We start from the raw sequence: 23,529 nt of genomic DNA, 5'->3' as shown, positions 1-23,529 counted from the left end.
ACATTTCAACAATTATTGTGCAGTTCCTACGTGCCAGTTATAGTTGTAGGAACTGAGGATATAGTTTGGGAGGGAGGTAAGACCAAAGAATGAAAAATAAACAAACAAGGAAATCATGAGATCTTGTAAGTGATATGCTGATGGGATAGTACCTGATTCATCAAGAAAGGTATATCTGATAGAGTCTAGGGTGAATGATTAGAAAGAGCCGTCACACAGACATCAGGATAGAAAGCTTTATAGGAAGAAGGAACAATTACTGCAAAGGCCCTATGGCAAGAATGAGCTTGGTTATTTGAATAAACCAAAGAAAGTCTTTATGCCTGAACCTTAGAAGGAAAACGAAGATAAAAACAGAGTTGCCCAGTGGGAATGTAAAATGGTGCGCCTGCTATGGAAATCAGTATGGCAATTTCTCAAAAAAATTAAACATAGAATTACCTATGATCCAGCAATTCCACTTCTGGGTATATTCCCTAAAGAACTGAAAGCATGGACTGAACAGATATCTCTACACCTGTGTTCATAGCAGCATTATTCACAGTAGCCAAAAGGTAGAAACAGCTCAAGTATCCATTAACAGATGAATGGCTAAACAAACTGTAATACATACATACAGTGGAATGCTTTTCAGCTTTAAAAAGAAGGATATTCTGACACAGGGGAATGTGGCCGAGCCTTCAGGACACTATGCTAAGTGAAATAAGCCAGTCACAAAAGACAGAAATTGTATGATTCCCCTTATGTGAGATATCAAGAGCAGTAAAATTCAGAGACAGAAAGTAGAATGGTGACTGCTAAGGACTGGGAGGAAGGGATGAATAGGGAGTTATGTATAATGGGTAAAGAGTTTCAGTTTTGTAAGATGAAAAGGGTTTCAGAAAAGAGTGGTGGTGATGGTTACACAACAGTGTGAATATACTTAATGTCACTGAATTGTATACTTAAAAATAGTTAAGATGGTAAATTTTATATCATGCACATTTTAAAACAATTTTTTAAAAAGTTAGGTGACACCAAAAAGGTTTTTGCCTTTTTTTGTGCCTCTGGTGACCACTATGGAGATAAAGTGTATGTATTTGGGACATTTGGGAGGTATTGTCAGCAGATCTATAAAGTAGAGATGTGAGTGGTTTAGGGAAGAGGAACCTCAATGGTAACTGATAGATCTTTGGCTTAGGAAACTGGCAGGTGATGTTCTGAGATGAGGAAAAACAAGCAAATTCTTGGGACATGTTAAATTTGAGATGCCTGTTAGCCACAACTGTGGATATACGAGGGAAATAGATGGGTATGTAAGACTGGGATTTTGGTGAAAAACCATGGATGGATGTATAGATGTAGAAGCCACCAGCATATAGAGAGTATTTAAAATGCATGATATAGATGTAGTGTGAGCATGTGTGCAAACCAATAAGATACAAAAAAGATCATATCAAACAAACAGGATCACTCAAAACTCCTGAAGTCTTCCCATACCACATAGTAAGCCTGAGTTTTTCACGATAGCCAAAGGCCATGTAAGATCTACCCCTTCCCCCTCTCAGTTCTCTATCCTCATTTCCTACCACTTTCCCTTTGCTCACCTACCACAGACATCTGCTCCACACTGGCACTCTGCATGTTCTTCAAACATGACAGGCATGCCCTGACCTCAGGGCATTTGCATTTTCTGTCCCCTCTGCCTGGGAAGCTCTCCCTCAAATATGTCTTCCTCCCTTACCTTTTCCGGGTTTTTGTTATTTCCAATTTTAGCCTTAGCTAGCTACCACACTTAAGAGTTCAATCTTTTCCTAACCTCCTAATAACCTCATCTGTTATTGTTTATAGGTTTTATTGCCATTTATTGTACTACTTATTTAATGTGATTATTTCATTATTCTTTGTCTCATCTCCTTCCATAAACTCTCTCTAACTCCAGTACTTAGAAGAGTTCCTGGCATCAAGTGCTCAAAAACATGGGAACGAAGTCTGCATTTCCTATAAGTCTTAATACAATGTCATTATGTATAACTGTTATTAAATACAAATTACCACACTATTTAACTCCATAAGATAAGAATTTTAAGGAAAAAAACCAGAATAACATAGAAATGAAACAAGGTGAAAATAAAATTTTTGAAGTTATTTTTTTCAATGGCCAGAAAGATTTGTCTCTGCTGGCTCCTGCCATTGGAATGATCGCTGTTCTGGTACCATCTGCTGTTGGTGACACTGCCAACTGGCATCAGTCAGTTGGTACTTTTGACAAATACTCACATATCTGTCCCCCACTTAATGTGCAGCACTGTTCGGTTATTTTGTCAGAGTTTTGTGCCAGCCCTTAATAACCTATATTTCTTTAGGAGAACTACATAAGGCAACTGATATACCCACACTCTGCCTCTCCAGACAGGTCTGATTATTATGCATGTGCTCATTTCTATTGCCAGGGCCTGTTCTCAACTATGGACTTTATCTTCCTTATGCCACTTACCTCTATCAACTTTGAAAGCTATTTATTTGTTTATTTATTGCAGTGGACAATCAGTTCCAGTCACCATTGAACCTCTGCCTTGTATTCTTCTTCTTTTTTTGCACAGTGCTATTCTTACCATCTTATTATTATTAACTTCTTAGTATATTTTTAAATTTAACTGCAGCGAGTTCACTCAGGAGTACAAAGTTTCCCTAGAGGTTTTGATGACCCCCTAGGGTCACGTGTCCACTACTTCCATCACAGAGCAGTTCCGTCACCTGCAAACTTAACCCAGGCTGCCCCCTTTGCAGTCATTCCTTCCCCTTCTCCCTCAGTATTAATTCCAGTGATGAATTTTGAAATTTCATTCCTCTAAGAGTATATGCTGTTATGACTAATCTTTTTTATTTTCCTCATTAATTTTTAAAAATCTAGTTTCCTGTACTTGTTCCTAATAACATAATGGGCAACATTTATGGAGACCTATTATGCATAAGCTTATCCTCAGCATTTTAACAAATGTTATAACATTTCACACATACTGTGCTCTTAGCTGTTCTATAAATTTTATGTTACTTATCTCAAGTTTTTACTTCTTAATTTTTTTTACATTTCAAAGATTCATAACTTTTACTGTATTTATCATATTGTTCACTCTTAATACATGTTTTCTATTCAATCTTAGTTGTTTAAGGTAGAATAATCCAATTATTTCATTATTTTACTTTATTGTTAGCTGTTTTTGTTTGTCTAGTATCACTTCTCTTGAAATTGAAAATGGATGCAAACAGACACAGAGAGTGGAGTGGTGGTGCCAGGGGATGGTGGTGGGGAAAATGGGAGCTGCTGGTCAAGGGTACAACCCTCCAGTTATATGATGAGTAAACCCTGGAGATCTAATGCACAGCACGGTGACTATACTTAATAATACTATACTATGTACATGAAAATTGCTACAAAAATAGATCTTAAGAAATTCCCACCACACAATACACACAAAGAGGTAATTAGGTGAGGTGGTGGATGTGTTAACTTTTGTAATGTGGTGACCATCACATTGTATAACTTGTACACCTTAAACTTACACAGTATTATATGTTGACTATATCTCAATAAAGGAAAAAAATTTCAAGAAGAAAAACAAATGTAGGATAACACCAGAAAAAAAAAGGCATGTAGAAATTCAAAGGAACAGGGGAACATATAGTCAGTACTTTAAAAAGAGTATTCTGACAGATTCATTCCTTTAATACCACAACAGTAAATTCTAATTCAGAAAAATGTGTCTCCTAAATGTATGTTAATTACACTGAGAGATTTGGGGTGGACAGGTGTCTGTCTGTGTCCTCTAATTCCTGGTATTGATACTCTTACTCCTAGTGCCAAAAGGGAGACTACTGGGGTAGAGCTGTTTGCTCAGGCCCAGGAAACCATCTGAGGTCCCCCTGAAATCAGAGTCCATGTCCTATATAGCCTCTGCACCCTCACTCCCTGATCATGGTTCACACTGATAATAACTTGATGGGAAAAGGAAGGAAAAAAATATAAGATACTACCCAGAGAAGAGACCCTCAATGTCATGCCCCAAATTTAGTCTTAACAAAACAATCAAGATATTTGCTTCCCTGGTTCTCTCTTGCCTAGAGAAACCACAGAATCTCAATTGCAGATTATCTATAGGCTTAAATCAATCCTGTTATTTGGTCCACTGTTGGAAATCATGGGCTCCATCTGTTGAGTTCTTGATTTGACAAGTACCACCAGGAAGTTTAGACACCTGTCTTAGGGAGGAGGCTGGCATGCCAAACACATCATAGGACAAAAACACATGAATTTCAATTTATTAACAACATCCTGACTTCTTGAAATAGTGGGAAACCTAAGCTTGACAGTTAGGGGTGACACTTTTGTGGCAATCAGAGCTTACCAAAATCTGGGAGTCTCTCAATTAAGAGTTCAAGGACACCAATTTCAAATACCATAAAAATTTACTAGAATCTTGTATGTTTCTACAATGATGCATTTTATCAGCTAACTCATACTGAATAATTTCCAGATTTTTGGCCATTCAAATGATAAACATTATTCTGAAAGGGACAAAGGTGTACGTCTTAGTCCTTGCTAAAGAACGCACTTCCGTGAATTCTTCAGGTTCATTATCCTACAATTGGATTAATACTCAACTGTCTCAAAACCACAGACTTATTTCTTTCACTCTAAAAAAACCTCAATATCTCTAAAATACTATGCCAAGTTTTCTCTGGAACATTCAGGTTTTCATTCTAATATCTTACATGAGGAAAATGTAAAGCATCCCTACATTTAAGGAAAAAATGTACCAAAGAGCAAAGGATGTGTTTCTACCTCTCATTTACCTATAATTACTTTTTGACTACAATGATGGACATAAGTAAAGAGTCAAACTAAATGAACTGTATGAGTTTAACATAGCTAATACATAGATATGAATGCTTATATATCCAATCATCTATTCAATATTAATCACACATCTACTATGCAGAAGGTACTGTGGAATGTACTGAGAAGTTCAAGTCAAATAAAGCATGGCTTTTGTTTCTAGTCTACTGAGAAGAGTGACATAAAGCTAAGACAGTGTGCCCAAAGAAATCAGGCTTAGGGGTGGAGCCAACATGGCAGCATGAGTAGGACAGTGGGAATCTCCTCCCAAAAACATATTTTTGAAAATACAACAAATACAACTAATCCTAAAAGGAGACCAGAACACAGGACAACAGCCAGACTACATCCACACGTGCGAGAGCCCAGCGCCTGGTGAAAGGGTAAGATACAACCCCCGGCCCGGCGGGACCCGAGCACACCTCCCCGCAGCTCCTGGCGGGAGGGAGAGGGAGCCCAGGACTGCTAAACACCCAGACCCAGCCACCCGCACCAGAGCGCAGACACAGTGCATGCGTGGAGGGCTGGAAACTAGGGCATCAGGGCAGCAAGACCTCTGAGCAGGTTCCGAAGCTGATGCCCCTGTGACAAAGAAGAGCGAGTGCGTTTTGAAAGTCTTAAAGGGACAGGGACGTAACAGCTGGGCAGAAAGAATACAGGTCACAGCCCAGTGGCTGGAAATTACAGGGAAAACCGGGCACACTAACCCCTTGGGCAACAGTTCTGAGAACCCTCACGGAGGTAAACAGCCAAACAGCCCCTCCCATCATCCATCACCCCTCCAGGCGCTGCAAAAGCAGAGAAGCAGCCTAAGGCAGACCACGCCCCCAGAAAGGGAGATTCCTCCATATTGGCTGGGCAAGACACAAAGACCCAGTCTGCATGCAATTACCCAACACAAGCCACTGGGGTTGCAGTTGTCCCAGTAAAGAAAGGCCAGGAGCAAGTGAAAAGTTTGGCACTCCCAGCTGACAGTCAATAGCACCTGTCAACATGAAAAGGCAAAAAACTATGATCCAGACAAGACTAACCCAGACAGCTTCGGCATCTGCTACATTTTCCACTGAGAAGGAACCTGGGGAGATAGATTTAACCAATCTTCCTGAAAAAGAATTCAAAACAAAAGTCATAACCATGCTGATGGACTTGCAGAGAAATATGCAAGAACTGAGGAAGGAGAATACAGAAAAAAAAAAAAAAAGCTCTGGAAGGGCTTCACAACAGAATAGACGAGATGCAAGAGACCATTAATGGACTAGAAAACAGAGAACAGGAATGCAGAGAAGCTGATGCAGAGAGAGATAAAAAGATCTTCAGGAATGAAAGAATTCTAAGAGAGCTGAGTGACCAATCGAAATGGAACAATATACACATTATAGGGGTACCAGAAGAAGAAGAGAGAGAACAAGGGATAGAAAGTGTCTTTGAAGAAATAATTGCCAAAAACTTCCCCAAACTTGGGGAGGAAATGGCCTCTCAGACCACAGAGGTACACAGAACTCCCATGACAAAGGATCCAAGGAGGGCAACACCAAGACACAAAATAATTAAAATGGCAAAGATCAAAGACAAGGACAGAGTATTAAAGGCAGCCAGAGAGAAAAAACAGGTCACCTACAAAGGAAAACCCATCAGGCTATCATCAGACTTCTCAACAGAAACCCTACAGGCCAGAAGAGAATGGCATGATATACTTAATGCAATGAAACAGAAGGGCCTCGAACCAAGAATACTGTATCCAGCATGAGTATCATTTAAATATGAAGGAGGGATTAAACAATTCCCAGACAAGCAAAAGTTGAGGGAATTTGCCTCCCACAAACCACCTCTATAGGGCATCTTACAGGGACTGCTCTAGATGGGAGCACTCCTAAAAAGAGTACAGAACAAAACACCCAACATATGAAGAAGGGAGGAGGAGGAATAAGAAGGGAGAGAAATAAAGAATCATCAGACAGTGTATATAACAGCTCGATAAGCGAGCTAAGTTAGGCAGTAAGATACTAAAGAGGTTAACCTTGAATCTTTCGGTAACCACAAACTTAAAGCCTGCAATAGCAATAAGTACATACCTTTCAATAATCACCCTAAATTTAAATGGACTGAATGCACCAATCAAAAGACACAGAGTAATAGAATGGATAAAAAAGCAAGACCCATCCATATGCTGCTTACAAGGCACTCACCTCAAACCCAAAGACATGCACAGACTTAAAGTCAAGGGATGGAAAAAGATATTTCATGCAAACAACAGAGAGAAGAAAGCAGGTGTTGCAATTCTGGTATCAGACAAAACAGACTTCAAAATAAAGAAAGTAACAAAAGACAAAGAAGGACATTACATAATGATAAAGGGCTCAGTCCAACAAGAGGATATAACCATTATAAATATATATGCACCCAATACAGGAGCACCAACATACCTGAAACAAATACTAACAGAACTAAAGGAGGAAATAGAATGCACTGCATTCATTCTAGGAGACTTCAACACACCACTCACTCCAAAGGACAGATCCACCAGACAGAAAATAAGTAAGGACACAGAGGCACTGAACAACACACTAGAACAGATGGACCTAATAGACATCTACAGAACTCTACATCCAAAGCAAAAGGATACACATTCTTCTCAAGTGCACATGGAACATTCCCCAGAATAGACCACATACTAGGCCACAAAAAGAGCCTCAGTAAATTCTAAAAGATTGAAATCCTACCAACCAACTTTTCAGACCACAAAGGCATAAAACTAGAAATAAACTGCACAAAGAAAGCAAAAAGGCTCACAAACACATGGAGGCTTAACAACACGCTCCTAAATAATCAAAGGATCAATGACCAAATCAAAATGGAGATCCAGCAATATATGGAAACAAATGACAACAACAACACAAAGCCCCAACTACTGTAGGACATAGCAAAAGTGGTCTTAAGAGGAAAGTATATAGCAATCTAGGCATATTTAAAAAAGGAAGAACAATCCCAAATGAATGGTCTAATGTCACAATTATCAAAATTGGAAAAAGAACAAATGAGGCCTAAGGTCAGCAGAAGGAGGGACATAATAAAGATCAGAGAAGAAATAAATAATATTGAGAAGAATAAAACAATAGCAAAAATCAATGAAACCAAGAGTTGGTTCTTTGAGAAAATAAACAAAATAGATAAGACTCTAGCCAGACTTATTAAGAGGAAAAGAGAGTCAACACAAATCAACAGTATCAGAAATGAGAAAGGAAAAATCACAATGGACCCCACAGAAATACAAAGAATTATTAGAGAGTACTATGAAAACCTATATACTAACAAGCTTGGAAACCTAGGAGAAATGGCCAACTTCCTAGAAAAATACAACCTTCCAAGACTGACCCAGAAAGAAACAGAAAATCTAAACAGACTAATTACCAGCAACAAAATTGAAGCGGTAATCAAAAAACTACCAAAGAACAAAACTCCCGGGCCAGATGGATTCATCTCAGAATTTTATCAGACATACAGGGAAGACATAATACCCATTCTCCTTAAAGTTTTCCAAAAAATAGAAGAGGAGGAAATACTCCCAAACTCATTCTATGAAGCCAACATCACCCTAATACAAAAACCAGGCAAAGACCCCACCAAAAAAGAAAACTACAGACCAATATCCCTGATGAATGTAGATGCAAAAATACTCAACAAAATATTAGCAAACCGAATTCAAAAACACATCAAAAGGATCATACACCATGACCAAGTGGGATTCATCCCAGGGATGGAAGGATGGTACAACATTCGAAAGTCCATCAACATTATCCACCACATCAACAAAAAGAAACACAAAAACCACATGATCATCTCCATAGATGCTGAAAAAGCATTTGACAAAGTTCAACATCCATTCATGATAAAAACTCTCAGCAAAATGGGAATAGAGGGCAAGTACCTCAACATAATAAAGGCCATTTATGATAAACCCACAGCCAACATTATATTGAACAGTGAGAAGCTGAAAGCTTTTCCTCTGAGATCAGGAACTAGACAGGGATGCCCACTCTCCCCACTGTTATTTAACATAGTACTGGAGGTCCCAGCCATGGCAATCAGACAAAACCAAAAAATACAATGAATCCAGATTGGTAAAGAAGAAGTTAAACTGTCACTATTTGCAGATGACATGATACTGTACATAAAAAACCCTAAAGACTCCACCCCAAAACTACTAGAACTGATATCGGAATACAGTAAAGTTGCAGGATACAAAATTAACACACAGAAATCTGTGGCTTTCCTATACACTAACAATGAACCAACAGAAAGAGAAATCAGGAAAACAACTCCATTCACAATTGCATCAAAAAAAATAAAATACCTAGGAATAAACCTAACCAAAGAAGTGAAAGACTTATACTCTGAAAACTACAAGTTACTCTTAAGAGAAATTAAAGGGGACACTCACAGAAGGAAACTCATCCCATGCTCGTGGCTAGAAAGAATTAATATCATCAAAATGGCCATCCTGCCCAAAGCAATATACAGATTTGATGCAATCCCTATGAAACTACCAGCAACATTCTTCAATGAACTGGAACAAATAATTCAAAAATTCATATGGAAACACCAAAGACCCCGAATAGCCAAAGCAATGCTGAGAAAGTAGAATAACGTAGGGGGGATCTCACTCCCCAAATTCAAGCTCTACTATAAAGCCACAGTAATCAAGACAATTTGGTACTGGCACAAGAACAGAGCCACAGACCAACGGGACAGACTAAAGAATCCAGATATTAACCCAGACATATATGGTCAATTAACATTTGATAAAGGAGCCATGGACATACAATGGGGAAATGACAGTCTCTTCAACAGATGGTGCTAGCAAAACTGGACAGCTACATGTAGGAGAATGAAACTGGACCATTGTCTAACCCCATATACAAAAGTTAACTCAAAATGGATCAAAGACATGAATGTAAGTCATGAAACCATTAAACTCTTGGAAAAGAACATAGGCAAAAACCTCTTAGACATAAACATGAGTGACCTCTTCTTGAACATATCTCCCCAGGCAAGGAAAACAACAGCAAAAATGAACAAGTGGGACTATATTAAGCTGAAAAGCTTCTGTACAGCAAAACACACCATCAATAGAACAAAAAGGAACCCTACAGTATGGGAGAATATATTTGAAAAATGACAGATCCTATAAAGGCTTGACGTCCAGAATACATAAAGAGCTCACACGCCTCAACAAACAAAAAACAAATAACCCAATTAAAAAATGGGCAGAGGAACTGAACAGACAGTTCTCCAAAAAAGAAATACAGATGGCCAACAGACACATGAAAAGATGCTCCACATCGCTAATTATCAGAGAAATGCAAATTAAAACTACCATGAGGTATCACCTCACACCAGTAAGGATGGTTGCCATCCAAAAGACAAACAACAACAAATTTTGGCGAGGCTGTGGAGAAAGGAGAACCCTCCTACACTGCTGGTGGGAATGTAAATTAGTTCAGCCATTGTGGAAAGCAGTATGGAGGTACATCAAAATGCTCAAAACAGACCTACCATTTGACCCAGGAATTCCACTCCTAGGAATTTACCCTAAGAATGCAGCAATCAAGTTTGAGAAAGACAGATGCACCCCTATGTTTATCGCAGCACTATTTACAATAGCCAAGAATTGAAAGCAACCTAAATGTCCATCGATAGATGAATGGATAAAGAAGATGTGGTACATATACACAATGGAATACTACTCAGCCATAAGAAAAGGGAAATCCTACCATTTGCAGCAACATGGATGGAGCTGGAGGGTATTATGCTCAGTGAAATAAGCCAAGCGGAGAAAGAGAAATACCAAATGATTTCACTCATCTGTGGAGTATAAGAAGAAAGGAAAAACTGAAGGAACAAAACAGCAGCAGAATCACAGAACTCAAGAATGGACTAACAGGTACCAAAGGGAAAGGGACTGGGGAGGATGGGTGGGTAGGGGGGATAAGGGGGTGCAAAAAGAATGGGGGTATTAAGATCAGCATGCATGGGGGGGTGGGAGAAAGGGGAGGGCTGTACAACACAGAGAAGACAAGTAGTGATTCTACAACATTTTGCTATGCTGATGGACAGTGACTGTAAAGGGGTTTATACGGGGGATGTGGTATAGGGGAGAGCCTAGTAAACATAATATTCGTCATATAGGTGTAGATTAATGATAACAAAAAAAAAAAGCAGTTCCTGTGTGGTGACCTACAATGAGTTCTACACAATGGTATAAAGGGCATATAAAAGTGTAGGCAAAGGGTCTGTTTGTGTGTATACAGAGGTTCAAAGCCTAATTTGGCTACCCAGAAAATGAACTAAGATACAATATGAAAAAGAACTTCCAACATCAGCACTCTCTGGAAGACTCATACCAGTAGATGATCATCAAAAACCCCAACAAAGATCCACGCACTGCTACAGCTGTAGATGCACTCATCCCACTGGTTCCTGGACTTGCCATGGGAATTAAGAAGGAGATATCTAAGCTGGCCTGTGCTTTCAGTAAAACAACAAATTTGACTTGATCTATACTGTTGGAACTCAATGAAGAATTAGGAGAAGTGCAAATTGTAGCGCTCCAAAATCTTACAACTACAGACTATCTACTGTTAAAAGAACATATGGGATGTGAACAGTCCCCAGGAATGGGTTGTTTTAATTTGTCTGATTTCTCTCAGACTTTTCAAGTTCAGAATTTTATTGTTGTTAACAACCATTTGATCAATAAATATGAGAGATGCCCTCTCAAAAAAAAAAAAGTACAGACTTCCAATTGCAAAATAAATAAGTAACCGGGACGTAATGTATAGCATAAGGAATATAGTCAAAATATTGTAACAACTTTGTATGGTGATAGCTGGTAAGTAGAATTATCATGTATGTAAATGTTGAATCACTGTGTTGACCACCTTAAACTAATGTGATACTGTGTGTCAACTACCCTTCAATAAAAAATAATTAAAACAAAAAAGAAATCAGGCTTAGAGGAAAGGCATCTGAATGAAACTGAGATAGGACAATCTTCCTAGATGTACAGCATCCAGTGAGTTTCAAAGGACAAGAGGTGTGAAATCATGTGAAGGGATACAAGGAAACACTAAGTGAGAAAGCATGAGATAGGTTGGAATGTGTCTGGAGCAATGTGCAGAAACGCAAATGTGATAGAATATCAGAAGAGGCTGAGGACAGGACCACACAGGAAGAAGATGGATGGGGAAATGACATCATTAGATCTGGTTATGAAGAATCCCTCTGTTGGCACTATGGAGTCTGGAGAAGAGGGGGAGCAAAGTGGTGAAAGGAGACCAACTGGGAGGCTCTCTTCAGGTAACAAGTGATGAGAGCCTGACCTAAGGTACAGTGGAGAGATTGGACTCCAAACCTATTAGGAAGGTAGGAGTTCCAGGTCTTGGTGATTTGAATGAGTATTGGGAGGGAGTGAAAAAGCAGTAGTTGAGGACTGTGAGACTCACCGGCTGGGATGCTGGTGGATGCTAACAGCAGTCCCGATGTGAGGGACACAGGGGGAAGAGTACACTCAGCTAGAATAGGATGATACCTTGACGCATCAGCTGACAACGTCCGACATTGTATAAAAGGATGCTCATTTGAGTCCTCCATTTTTGTTATACAGGAAAATGCCAAAAGAAAAAAGCAACAAAATCTTTAAAGCAATCAGCAAAGGTTGCATTTTTTAATAAATAAGAAGTGATAATGTTGCCGCTTTTGGCCTTCAATTCCATCAGGAGAAGCAGCCATGGTCAACTAGTTTGATGTACGAGAAGGAAAATTTTATGTTCTACCCAATGTACTGGCAGTAATCTCAACACCATTTCCTGAATAATCTGCTGGTAGAAATGCCAACTTTATTTTTTACTTCTCAACTTCAGCAAGAAGTATTTCTTTCCTCTCTGCTCTGTTGTTACACCAATGTGCACGTCTATTTCTATGCCAGAAAGCACTACATTGGTTTTAAATCAAGCTTTATAATAAATGTTAATGTGTATTCTACTTCTACAAAATTTCTCAGAACTCTTTTATATCTTCCACATGAATTATGATTTGAATTGTATTAACATAATTTGGGAAGAACTCACAATATATAAAGGTAAGGTTTTATATCAAGGAACATATATTTTATTTATGTCTTATTTCATATCTTTTAATCAAATTTTATTTTCTTCATGTGAACTTGTTTACAGCGAGTTAAATTTACTTCTAGATATTATTTAGGTTCCTATTTGACTATTTCTTTCTCAAGCTAATTATTGATAGTGTGAGAAAAATTGTGTGGATATGTTTGTGGGTGTGTATATATATATATACACTACCTTATTAAATTTTCTTAATAGTTTTAATAGGTTTTTCATGTAGTTTTTTGGAATTTATAAATACACAATCATACCATTTGTAAAAATAACTTTCTCTCCTTTAATTGTATGTTAGGGCTTTTTAAGTTTTTTTTCTTTTCTTACCAAAACTTCTACACTTTGTTGACTAACAGAAATAGTAGGAAGCTTCCCTGGCTTGTTTAGATCTTAAAAACCATGTTTTTAGTGTTTTAGTGTTTAGCATAAAGTTTGTTTTTAGTTTCTTACAAAAACAGTGACATTTGAAAGCTTCCTTTTATTCCCATATTAACATGAGTTTTTAAAAACTTGGTAATGATTGTCTAATTTTACAAAGTGCCCTCTTGCATCTATTTTTTTAAATTTATTATTTGTTATTTATTTTTATTGAAGTTTCACATGAAAAACAATGTGGTTACTACATTCACTCATATTATCAAGTCTCCCCCACACCCCATTGCAGTCACAGTCCATCAGTGTAGTAAGATGCCACAGTCACTACTTCTCTTCTCTGTGCTACACTGCCTTCCCCATGACCCTCCCCACACCATGTGTACTAATCATAATACCCCTCAATCCCCTTCTCCCTCCCTTCCCACCCATCCTCCACCACCCCTCTCCTTGGTAACTGCTAGTCCCTTTCAGAGTCTGTGAGCCTGCTGCTGTTTTGTTCCTTCAGTTTTTTTGCCACGTTATACTCCACAGATGAGTGAAATCATTTGTTACTTGTCTTTGTCTTATTTCACTGAGCATAATACCCTTTAGCTCCATCCATGTTGTTGCAAATGGTAGGATTTGTTTTCTTCTTATGGCTGAATAATATTCCATTGTGTATATGTACCTCCTCTATATCCATTCATCTACTGATGGACACTTAGGTTGCTTCCATATCTTGGCTATTGTAAATAGTGCTGCAATAAACATAGGGGTGCATATGCCTTTTTGAGTCTAAGATCTTGTTTTCTTTGGGTAAATTCCTAGGAGTGAAATTCTTGGGTCAAATAGTATTTCTATTTTTAGTTTTTTGAGGAACTTTCATATTGCTTTCCCACAGTAGTTGAACTAATTTACATTCCCGCCAAGAGTGTGGGAGGGTTCCCCTTTCTCCACATCCTTGCCAGCATTTGTTGTTCCTTGTCTTTTCGAGGAAAGAGCTCTTTCCTGCTTCCCAGCTGCAGTGCCTGCCTCAACTGCCAGGGCTCATGGGCCGAGTGTGCAGGGAGGAGCCTCTATATTATGAACTTATAGCTGCCATAGGCAGGGCTGCCCTCTGGCCGGCCTGGTGCAATGGCAGGGCATGTATTGCAGTGGGGGGCCTCACAGCTGCATTATCAGTGAGGGGGATGGAGTGCCTGAAGCTCCTGAAAGTTCCCAACCTGCTGGGCTGAGTGCGCCGGGACAATTTTGTCCACCTGTCCTTTCTCCTGAGCAGCAAGCTCTGTCCAATACTTGCCCCTTTAGGAGCCTTTTATCACTGTTGGGAAGTCTCTCAGAGTGCCCACCTTTCTTTTGTCCCAGAGCAGCCAGTTGTGGGTACCTGTTCTCCACAAGCAGCTGAAATCTCCGTGTCTCCAAATATTCCCCCTTTCTTAGCTTTCCAACCCCACTAATCTCCAGAGCACCATGCATTGTTCATGCTCCCAGAGCAGATCTCCAGGGCTGGGTGTTCACCAGTCCTAGGCCTCCACCCCCTCCCTGCTCCGAAACACTTCGGTCCCGCCAGATTGCAGCTCTGGTACTTTATCCTTTTCCGTGAGGTCTGCTGTTTTCCCCAGGTGTAGGCAGTCTGTCACAGCCTTCTTCCCTGTTGCTCTTTCAGGATTAGTTGTATTTGCTATATTTTCATATTATATGTGGTTTTGGGAGGAGGTTTCTGTCTAATCTCTCATGCTGCCCTCTTTAAGCCGATCCCTGACTTCTGAATTCCAGCTCCTGTCTCTTCCATTTATTGATATAATTATATAACAACACCCCTTTAAATTATACCTTAAATAGATAGTAGGCTTTTAAGAGTACTGATTGTATGCCCTGCTTTTGTATCAGATGTATTTTCTTAATGCAGACAACAAGATTTTATCATCATGAATGAGAAGAAGCTTCATGAGACCAATGGTATTAGTATTTCACATTACTGTCGAAGTCTGAGATCTAATTTATCAAAATGAGCAACAATAAGCATCTCTTGAGTGTTTCATATACACCAGGCACACTGCTGAATACTTTGCCACTACCATAGCTAATTCTTACGAAGACACCTTGACATGGACAGTGTTGTTATATTCTATTTATAGAGGAGAAAACTTAGGTCTAAGGGAAATTAGATTACTTGCCCAAGATTATACAGTGAGTGGAGCAGGATTCAAACTTAATTATTGCAACTATAGAATCTATAATCTTATTCATTACATTGTATTTAGAAAATTCAATAAAGTCATAAGAGAATCAAAGATTTCATGAGCACATTCAAAATTTGCTGTGGCCAAGGAAAGGACTCCAAACTTTTCAGACCTTTATCCAAGTCTGTCTAATTTGTACCATCCCTTGTACAGCCTAGCTCTGAGATTTTGAACAACTTTCCATAAAAACTAAAGCAGATTTCAAATTGCTTTCAAAAGACAGTTTTGGCTTTGACTGCAACATTCCGTATAGGTAAGATGGATTCCACTTGAATGACAGTAATAGGTTGGTTTCTTCAATTTCATGACAGATTAGATGCTACACCACTGGCTCACGTCATTCCACAAGCCTGTTTGTCAGTTAGCAGCCCAGAATATCATGATTGGCTCCTATCAAAAGCCCACGTGAAAGGAATCCTTTTTCATGGATATGCCACCTACATTCTTTTCTGCATAAAATTCTGTATTTGCATCACCATATTGGCAGAGGACCACATTTGGGAGTTCACTCATGTAAACCCCACTCCTCACCTTGAAATTGTTATCTTTTATTTGGATCTGTTTTAACAGATTGCCATTGGCTTTCACCAAGAATTTTATCACAATAATAGTCAAAGGAAAATCATTTCTGTATTTGTTAAAAATTTTAAATTGTTTTGTATAATTGCCTGATATTTTAAATCTGATTCTTATTCAAGTAAACCAGATTGCCTAGATATAAGGCACTTAAAGTTGCATTCTAGATGTAACATGATTTCTTTTTTATCAATGAGTTATTTGGAAGTATATTTTACATTTAAAAATACATTGGGTATCATTTTATTATTGGAAATTAATTACATTTTGATCAAAGAATGTGTTTAGTATTACACGGGAACCTTAATATTCATTTCTTTATAGCCAAATACTAAATATTATTTGGATGCTTAGGAAAAAAATGTGATTCTCTAATTGTGTGCATATTTCAATTATGTCAGGTAAATCTTCTATATACCTTCCTCTATTCTCATTCTATGCTCAGAGATTTTTCACTTCTCGGACTCTATTCTTTGAGTGAGTATAAAATTTTAATATGCAATGCTCCTTCTCTCTGGGGGTCTCATCATTAGATTTGATCATTATTCTGAAAATAAGTTTTCAGGTGTTCCTTAAACTTACTGATAAGTTTTAAGGTATTCTCAAAGATATGTTCTCAATGAATATTATGTATTTTGTAAGTTCAAAACTCAGTTTCATCACGGTTCATTTCTTAAACCAAGTGGATTTACCGTTATCCCATTTACCATTTACCACCCAAGCTAATCGGACTAATTTATCTGTTTCCCAGGGGCAGGAAATCAGAGCTTGCTCTTAAATTCACAGCTCTTGCTACATCAACATGTTCCATTTTCAGGAGTCTCTGCACTGCTAGGTTTGGTTATCCACGCTACTGCATTTTTGGGTAGAAATTAAATTTTCATTTACATCATTATTGACTATGTATAGCAATTTCTACCTGTTCACTTCAAAATTAGAAAGGAAAAAAAAACAAAAGGCAGCATGAATAGCTCCCCAAACTCAATTTCCTGGAAGACACCTTGATGAACTTCATCACAAATTTTCTCACATCCTTACAAAGATGTTTGCATGAACTGGGGGAGTTCTAATGATCTTGTTTATTTTGTTTTAAGCTGAAATTTTGAGGCACAAAATAAATATTTGAAAACTTCCCAGCTGTTAGTAATAGGAAACATGCTTTCAGGGAATCCTGAACCAACAGTGAGGTCGGCTCTATAATGACTTTAACAAAACATCCTGATTAGAAGGGCAAGTCCAAAAGGAACGGGAGTATTGCTCCACGATGCTTGTCAAGCAGGGGATGCAAGAGGGACTATGGAAATCACAGGAGCAGAAGGGATTGCTCTCAGCTATCTGCACATACCAAGGCCTCTTCTGTTCAGGTGACTTGCAGAGCTCAAGGTTACTACCTGAAAGAGTAGATTACTCCCTGGGAGCTCACCAGGAGATTCAGAAGCAAGGGTGGGGAACTATACAATACATGCACCTGGGAAGGGCTAATACTGCAGTTCGTTTCCTTCTATAGACGATTCCTTTGGCTACAGCAAAGAATTCTTCCCATTTCAGTTGGTTTTCAAAATGATTGCTCCCTCTTTATCCATAATTTAAGGCAAATCAAAGCAACTCTATATGGAATTGCATTACTTTGGAATGTTTAGGATTCAAAGCTTTCCAACATTAGCCATGAAAGCTTTGGTAGAAGTCATTTATGTCTCATTTCATGATTTAAACATTTGTATGAATAAGTTAAAAGGAGATGAATATTTAACAAAATATCCCAGCTTGCTCATTCATTCATTCATTCATTCATTTGGAAATAAAGCAAGCCATCAGCCTGAGCATTCTTTTGGAGCTACTAGTGACCACTTCAGTGATTGTCCATTTGTCCAAATATTAATTCTTCTTAAGGGTTATGCTTGTAATCTGTGGATGATGTGATCAAAATAAGAAAAATGGGAGAAAGGAGAGGAATTGAAATCAGTTTTGGGGAGTATCTCAGTGAAAAGAGATCATGGATCAATACATTGAAAAGGCCTTATGATCAAATATGTTTGGTTCTATTAATTTCTTACAGCAAGTAAATCACTGCTTTACAAAAGAAGTGAAACTTATCTGTTCCACACTCATATTTAAATACCCTGATATGGCTATTAGTTTCCACTGTTTAAAGGTGAACAATCTTGTGTCATAATCCATATCAGCATTATGTACAAGAGTATCAACTCCACTAGCTTGCTTCTATTAATTTTATTGACTTTTTCAGATTGCTAGTGTGTATATTACAGGGAAGAGCAAGAGTTGTCTAAGCAATTATAATCCATGTGAAGAAGTGGGAAAATGAAAAAAGAGGCAATATTTAAAATGTGTTGGGATATGTTAAGATAACCATACTTCTACTCAATAAATGAGTAATATTTGGATGAGTAGGGACACTAATCCAACAGGGGCAGAAATAGTTTTCCTAAAGGGATTCTTTTTGATGAGTCTACTATGTTGTCCCCCACACTCTTCCCCGTAATCCTAGTAAACCCCCTTCCCCTGAAGCTTCTAGTTCAAATAATACTTGTTTTCATGAAGTTGTTTTAATCCGTGCAGCCACTGTTTAATCCCTCAAGAGAACTGTTCCTATTTCTTTCACGTTTCTACTCCCTGTGACTTGGCACACTATAGATTCTTAATTATATTTCACAGTAACTGCATCAATACTCAAATAAGATAAAAGTAAGGAGGCATGTTGTGTGCAGAGGAGGGCTTTTATGAAGCCAAGAGCATGGAAAAGTTCAAACGAATCCAATCAAGTAGCATTTACTAAGACCCTAATCATGAGCATGGCATAGAGATTCTGGATTAAAATGGTTGTATGAATTGGATTATATTAAAATTGCCCTGACATGAGAAGTATGCAGTTAAATGGAAGTTTTGTGCTATCCTCAGAGCTATGACTTTACACTTTGGTTTCACTTAGACTGTGAATCATTTGGAGTGAGGAGAAAGAGCACATAAGTCAAGTGGGGAGCCCATTCATCCTGGATATTTTATAGGACCTTCAGCACCTCTGCTCCATTTATTTTCTCTCCTTCCAGTAAGAGATACAGTCCCTTAGGTTTGGGTAAATGATATGACCTCATTTCTTAGAATCTTTGCCTTGAATCACTGTCTTTACTGTCACTGGGTCAGTTCTAGAGGATTAGTGGAGGCTTTGCTCCAATATCCTGTACTGAACACAGTCACAGGACCCAGTCTTGAGTTTTAGCTCCACAGTTAGTAGCCGAGTGACTTGATCAAGTAAGTTAAATTTTCTTAGCATAAGATACTCTTTAAAAGTAAGGCTAAAAGTATATAACCCATAAGGTAGATGAGAGATAAAAGACATGTATATAAACTTTGAAAGTTATTTTTCAAATAAAATAGAAAAATAAGGTGTTTGCAAAGCTTGTCCTAACCATCCTTTTAATCTTTAGAAAAGACAGATCATGTCCTCAGGACTTTATGCCCAGCTACCCTGGCCTCCTTGCCAAACTTTAGCTACCAACTGGGCTCCAATCTCAGGATGCCTGTTCTTGCTGTTGTTCTGCCTGGAGGTCTCTTGTCTGCCCTACTCATACGGCTGCCTCCCTCACTGCCTTAAGGCGTGTGCCTGTATTTCACCTAATCAGAGAGATTGTCTCAACCCCTTTTAAAACAGTCCCCTCTAATCATCTGCTATTCCTTCTATCATGCTTAATTTTTCTTCAGAGCATTTATCACCATCTATCTCTATCTCAATAAAATTTATACTCCTTGAGAGTAGGGACTTTACTTACTGCTTTATCTTTAGTTCTTAAAATGATGTCTGCTATATATAGACCTTCAGGAAGAAATACATGTAGAATAAATAAATACATAAATTAATGTTGTCTAACCTCTTAGCACAGGGTATAAACTTTATGAAGTGTGATTTTTGTGCAATGCCACAACTCAATTTTTATTACCTAACACACGTTAAATAATATCTTCTAAGCCTCAAGTTGCTTTTCCATCAAGGCTAATATTATCTCTAGGATAGTCCTAACTGGGTTGGCCCATGTTTGCCTACTTATATTATTTTGCACTTCCACCAGAGTAATCTCTTCAAAATGCAAATATAATTAAGTCACTATTTTAAAAAGTAATTTAATGACTTGCTTAGAGTAAAGCATGTTATTGCTTTAATGATATTCTTAAGACAAAGTTAAAAATCCTTAATTTGATCTACCAGACTTAGAACCTGCCTATCTTAAAAACTTTATCCCATGTCAACTCTGTGTTTCAGTCTTAATAGTTCTTTTTTCAGGGCTCTAACAGCATCATGATCTGTCTTGACTTTAAACCTGAATGTATCTTGCCCCCTGCTTTTCCCCCTCAATGTTTAATGTATACTTTCGCACAGCTCATTCCTGTTCGACCATGGCTCAATTTAAATGAAAGTTTTCTATATGTTTGCTTGTTTGCCTGTCAATCTACCTACCTCTTCATCCTACATTGACAGATAGGACAGTACCAATAGGACAGTCAACCAGGTTGGAGCTATAGAACGGTGATTTCCCAGGACTTCGCCTAGAAGGTCTGTCATTCTTTGCTTTGCTCTAAGCTCCACAAGGAAAGGATGTTGTCTTTCTTATTTATTATTATATCCACTTCAGTGCCTGAAGTTTATAAGTTTCCTCACAGAGTTCCTTGAGTCCATATGCTGCCCTTGGCAGCAATTATCAGTCCTGTGGAAACAGCACTGGTTGATCATGGAGCACGTGGGGAACACTTGCTGCCACCATAGTCTTGTAAGACTCCATCTGTGACTGTTTTTAAATCATGAATGATGATGAATTATTTAGAAAGCAAAGAAGAGAAAGATTAAGGAAGAGGAAAATGAGGAGCAGTTCAAGGAAGAGGGGGGCCAGACTTGGGGTAATGGAAGAAAACTAGGACAAGAATAAAAATGAGGAGGGAAGGAGGGAGGGAAAAAAGGAGAGGAAAAGGGAGGGATGTAGGATTTTCACCTTCTAATGACTTGAATGCTTTCAGGTCTATCAGGTAAGGAACACAGGATTTCATTGTCAGTTATTTAGGCAGTGACCTCTGCCGTCACATTTGCAATACACATGTTTACTCTTTGAGCCACTTTTTCCAGGTCCAAGTTTTGAGCACCTAGCTTTCAGTTTTCGGATCATAACTTATTTTTCTAAGAGCCTTTCATTTTCATGAATTTGTACTTCTTTCATTGTAACTCTAATTCTATGTGGTATATTTGTTTTTTTATTTAGACTTATTTTCTTTTGCTCTGTTTATCTTGAACTTGATCTTAATTTAGTCACAGTATTTTAATTCCAATAACTATTTCTCATCTAATACTGAAGATTCTGCTTATATTTAATGTACAGATATGAGACTTTTATATGAATCTCAATATCTCAAATATCAATTAAGCAAATAAGGCAGATTGTTCTTTAGATTAAAAAAATGAAGTGCCAAATATTGATGACTGTATCATAAGTAAAAAATACATATTTCTGTTTTTCAGAAGCATCATAAAAGGGCAAGAGAAGCTAAATAAAGTAGTTATATTTTATGATTATCAGAAATTGTAATAGTTCCTGTGGAAAAAAATGTTTAAAGCTGATTATTTTAAATAAAAATCAATTAAAAAATCATTTCAAATTATGTTGAAAAAAAAGCAATCCTTATGACATCCACATTAATGCACGATTAATTTATGTTTATATAGTATAGTTGACAATTCTATATTCATAAGTGTTTTTTGGTTTGTTTTACATCTAAAGGTACAGGAGGAATAATATCCCTGGTGTCGGAGTTCATCAACTTTTGAAAAGGCAGCCTTTAAAGTTGAAGTAACAGAGAATAGAGAAATCAGAGTGACAGTGCTTGGAGAAAGAGCTTACCATCTAGATCATTCTCCGGGGTCTCTGCTGTGTACCAGTTGGAAGGTGGTCCAGTGCCATTGACTGTCATGGCTGACACCTGGAAACTGTACTGACTTCCTTTTTCCAGTCCTGTGAGAGAATTTTTCACAGGGGGGAAAATGTTATTGGATAACAAGTATTTCTAGCTAGGTTTCAAAAGTTTTAGTCAAACTTCAGCAAAGGTAAACCCGCTTTACATCGTTTGTGATTATTCTGGTAATTATTATTATTTTGGCCACAAAGGCAGGAATATTACAGTGAGAAATCAAATTATTTTTCATATATTTTCATTTACTTTTTTTTCAGGTTATAAAAAATGTATCCCTGAAAATGGCCTCAGGGCAAATGGAGTATATAAAATATGAACAATAAAGAAATAGTCCAAAAAAGCAAGGATCATTTTTCTCACAGTCCAGAAGAGAACTGCCTATCAATCAAGAAGAGGTATTCTAAAAATGTATGTCTCCATCATCCCTTCAAGGTCAGTGATTATGTTTCTTTTGTGCCAGAAAAGAAGAATCCAAAACCACTGAACTTCAGCAGAAAATACTCAGGCTTTTGTCTCCTGAAATCAGCACAAGGCATATTTGATTCTGCCTCAGTTTTCCTACTAGAGCTTGAAGTCTATTTCTGTGAAAATGTGGACCTATAATACTGCACATAGTGATGACATCAGGGCTTATTTTAAAGCCCAGAGAGAACCCACGGATCATTAGTGTGATGTTTATACATTTTTTATGTAAATAACATTCCTATTAGCTAAATCTCAAAGTAGTTCATTTATGTGACAAATTACTGTAAAACAAATGACACTTGTCAAAAGACCTGATGATGTTGAGGACTCGGCTTAATCTGACAAGTCCTTAAATCTCAGGTTGCTGACCAACTCTTAATAAAGATAAAAATTTGATCTTTGCTTTTGCATTAATTTGAAAAGGATAAATATTTGGTGCCAACAAAAATTCAGAAATAAAATAAACTTGGAGAAATTATGCTTATATCTTGTACAATGTTAAATATTTGTAGATTTTTGCATAGGAAGATGAGTACATCTTGGTACCGAGGAGGATTCTAACTGTGTATTAATAGGGGATGTTGTTGTGATGGTTAGAATGGACTTGCTAATTTCAAGGGGCAGTTGCCTTCAATAAATAGTATTATTGGAGAAGGCAATTTGATAAACCCACTTGCACAAAGCCATCTGTAACACAAAGTGCTATCTTCTTAAGGAGCTTGTAACTTTATATAATAGACAGGAAGTTCCATGAAGAAATAGACTGAGAATGGTATAGGTGAGTTATTTTAATTGTATATCCATAGAGCCCACAACAGTGCCTGACTCATGGAAGGTGCACGCGCGCACACACACGCACACGAAACAACTG

At 37.8% G+C, this 23,529-nt stretch overlaps 1 protein-coding gene across 1 annotated transcript in view; it reads right to left on the bottom strand.

Annotated features, from left to right (window-relative positions):
- Nucleotides 1-23,529, bottom strand: part of DCC (DCC netrin 1 receptor) — a 1,116,938-nt gene that overhangs the window by 178,172 nt on the left and 915,237 nt on the right. Inside the window, exon 14 of the mRNA XM_037016530.2 lies at nucleotides 22,124-22,234. Coding sequence (XP_036872425.2) covers nucleotides 22,124-22,234 — 111 coding nt within the window. The remainder of the gene's footprint in view (nucleotides 1-22,123; nucleotides 22,235-23,529) is intronic.

This window comes from Manis javanica, chromosome 9, assembly GCF_040802235.1.
Source record: "Manis javanica isolate MJ-LG chromosome 9, MJ_LKY, whole genome shotgun sequence".
Lineage (NCBI taxonomy): Eukaryota > Metazoa > Chordata > Mammalia > Pholidota > Manidae > Manis > Manis javanica.
The sequence above is the reverse complement of the archived record's forward strand: the minus strand, read 5'-3'. Positions and strand labels throughout refer to the sequence as shown.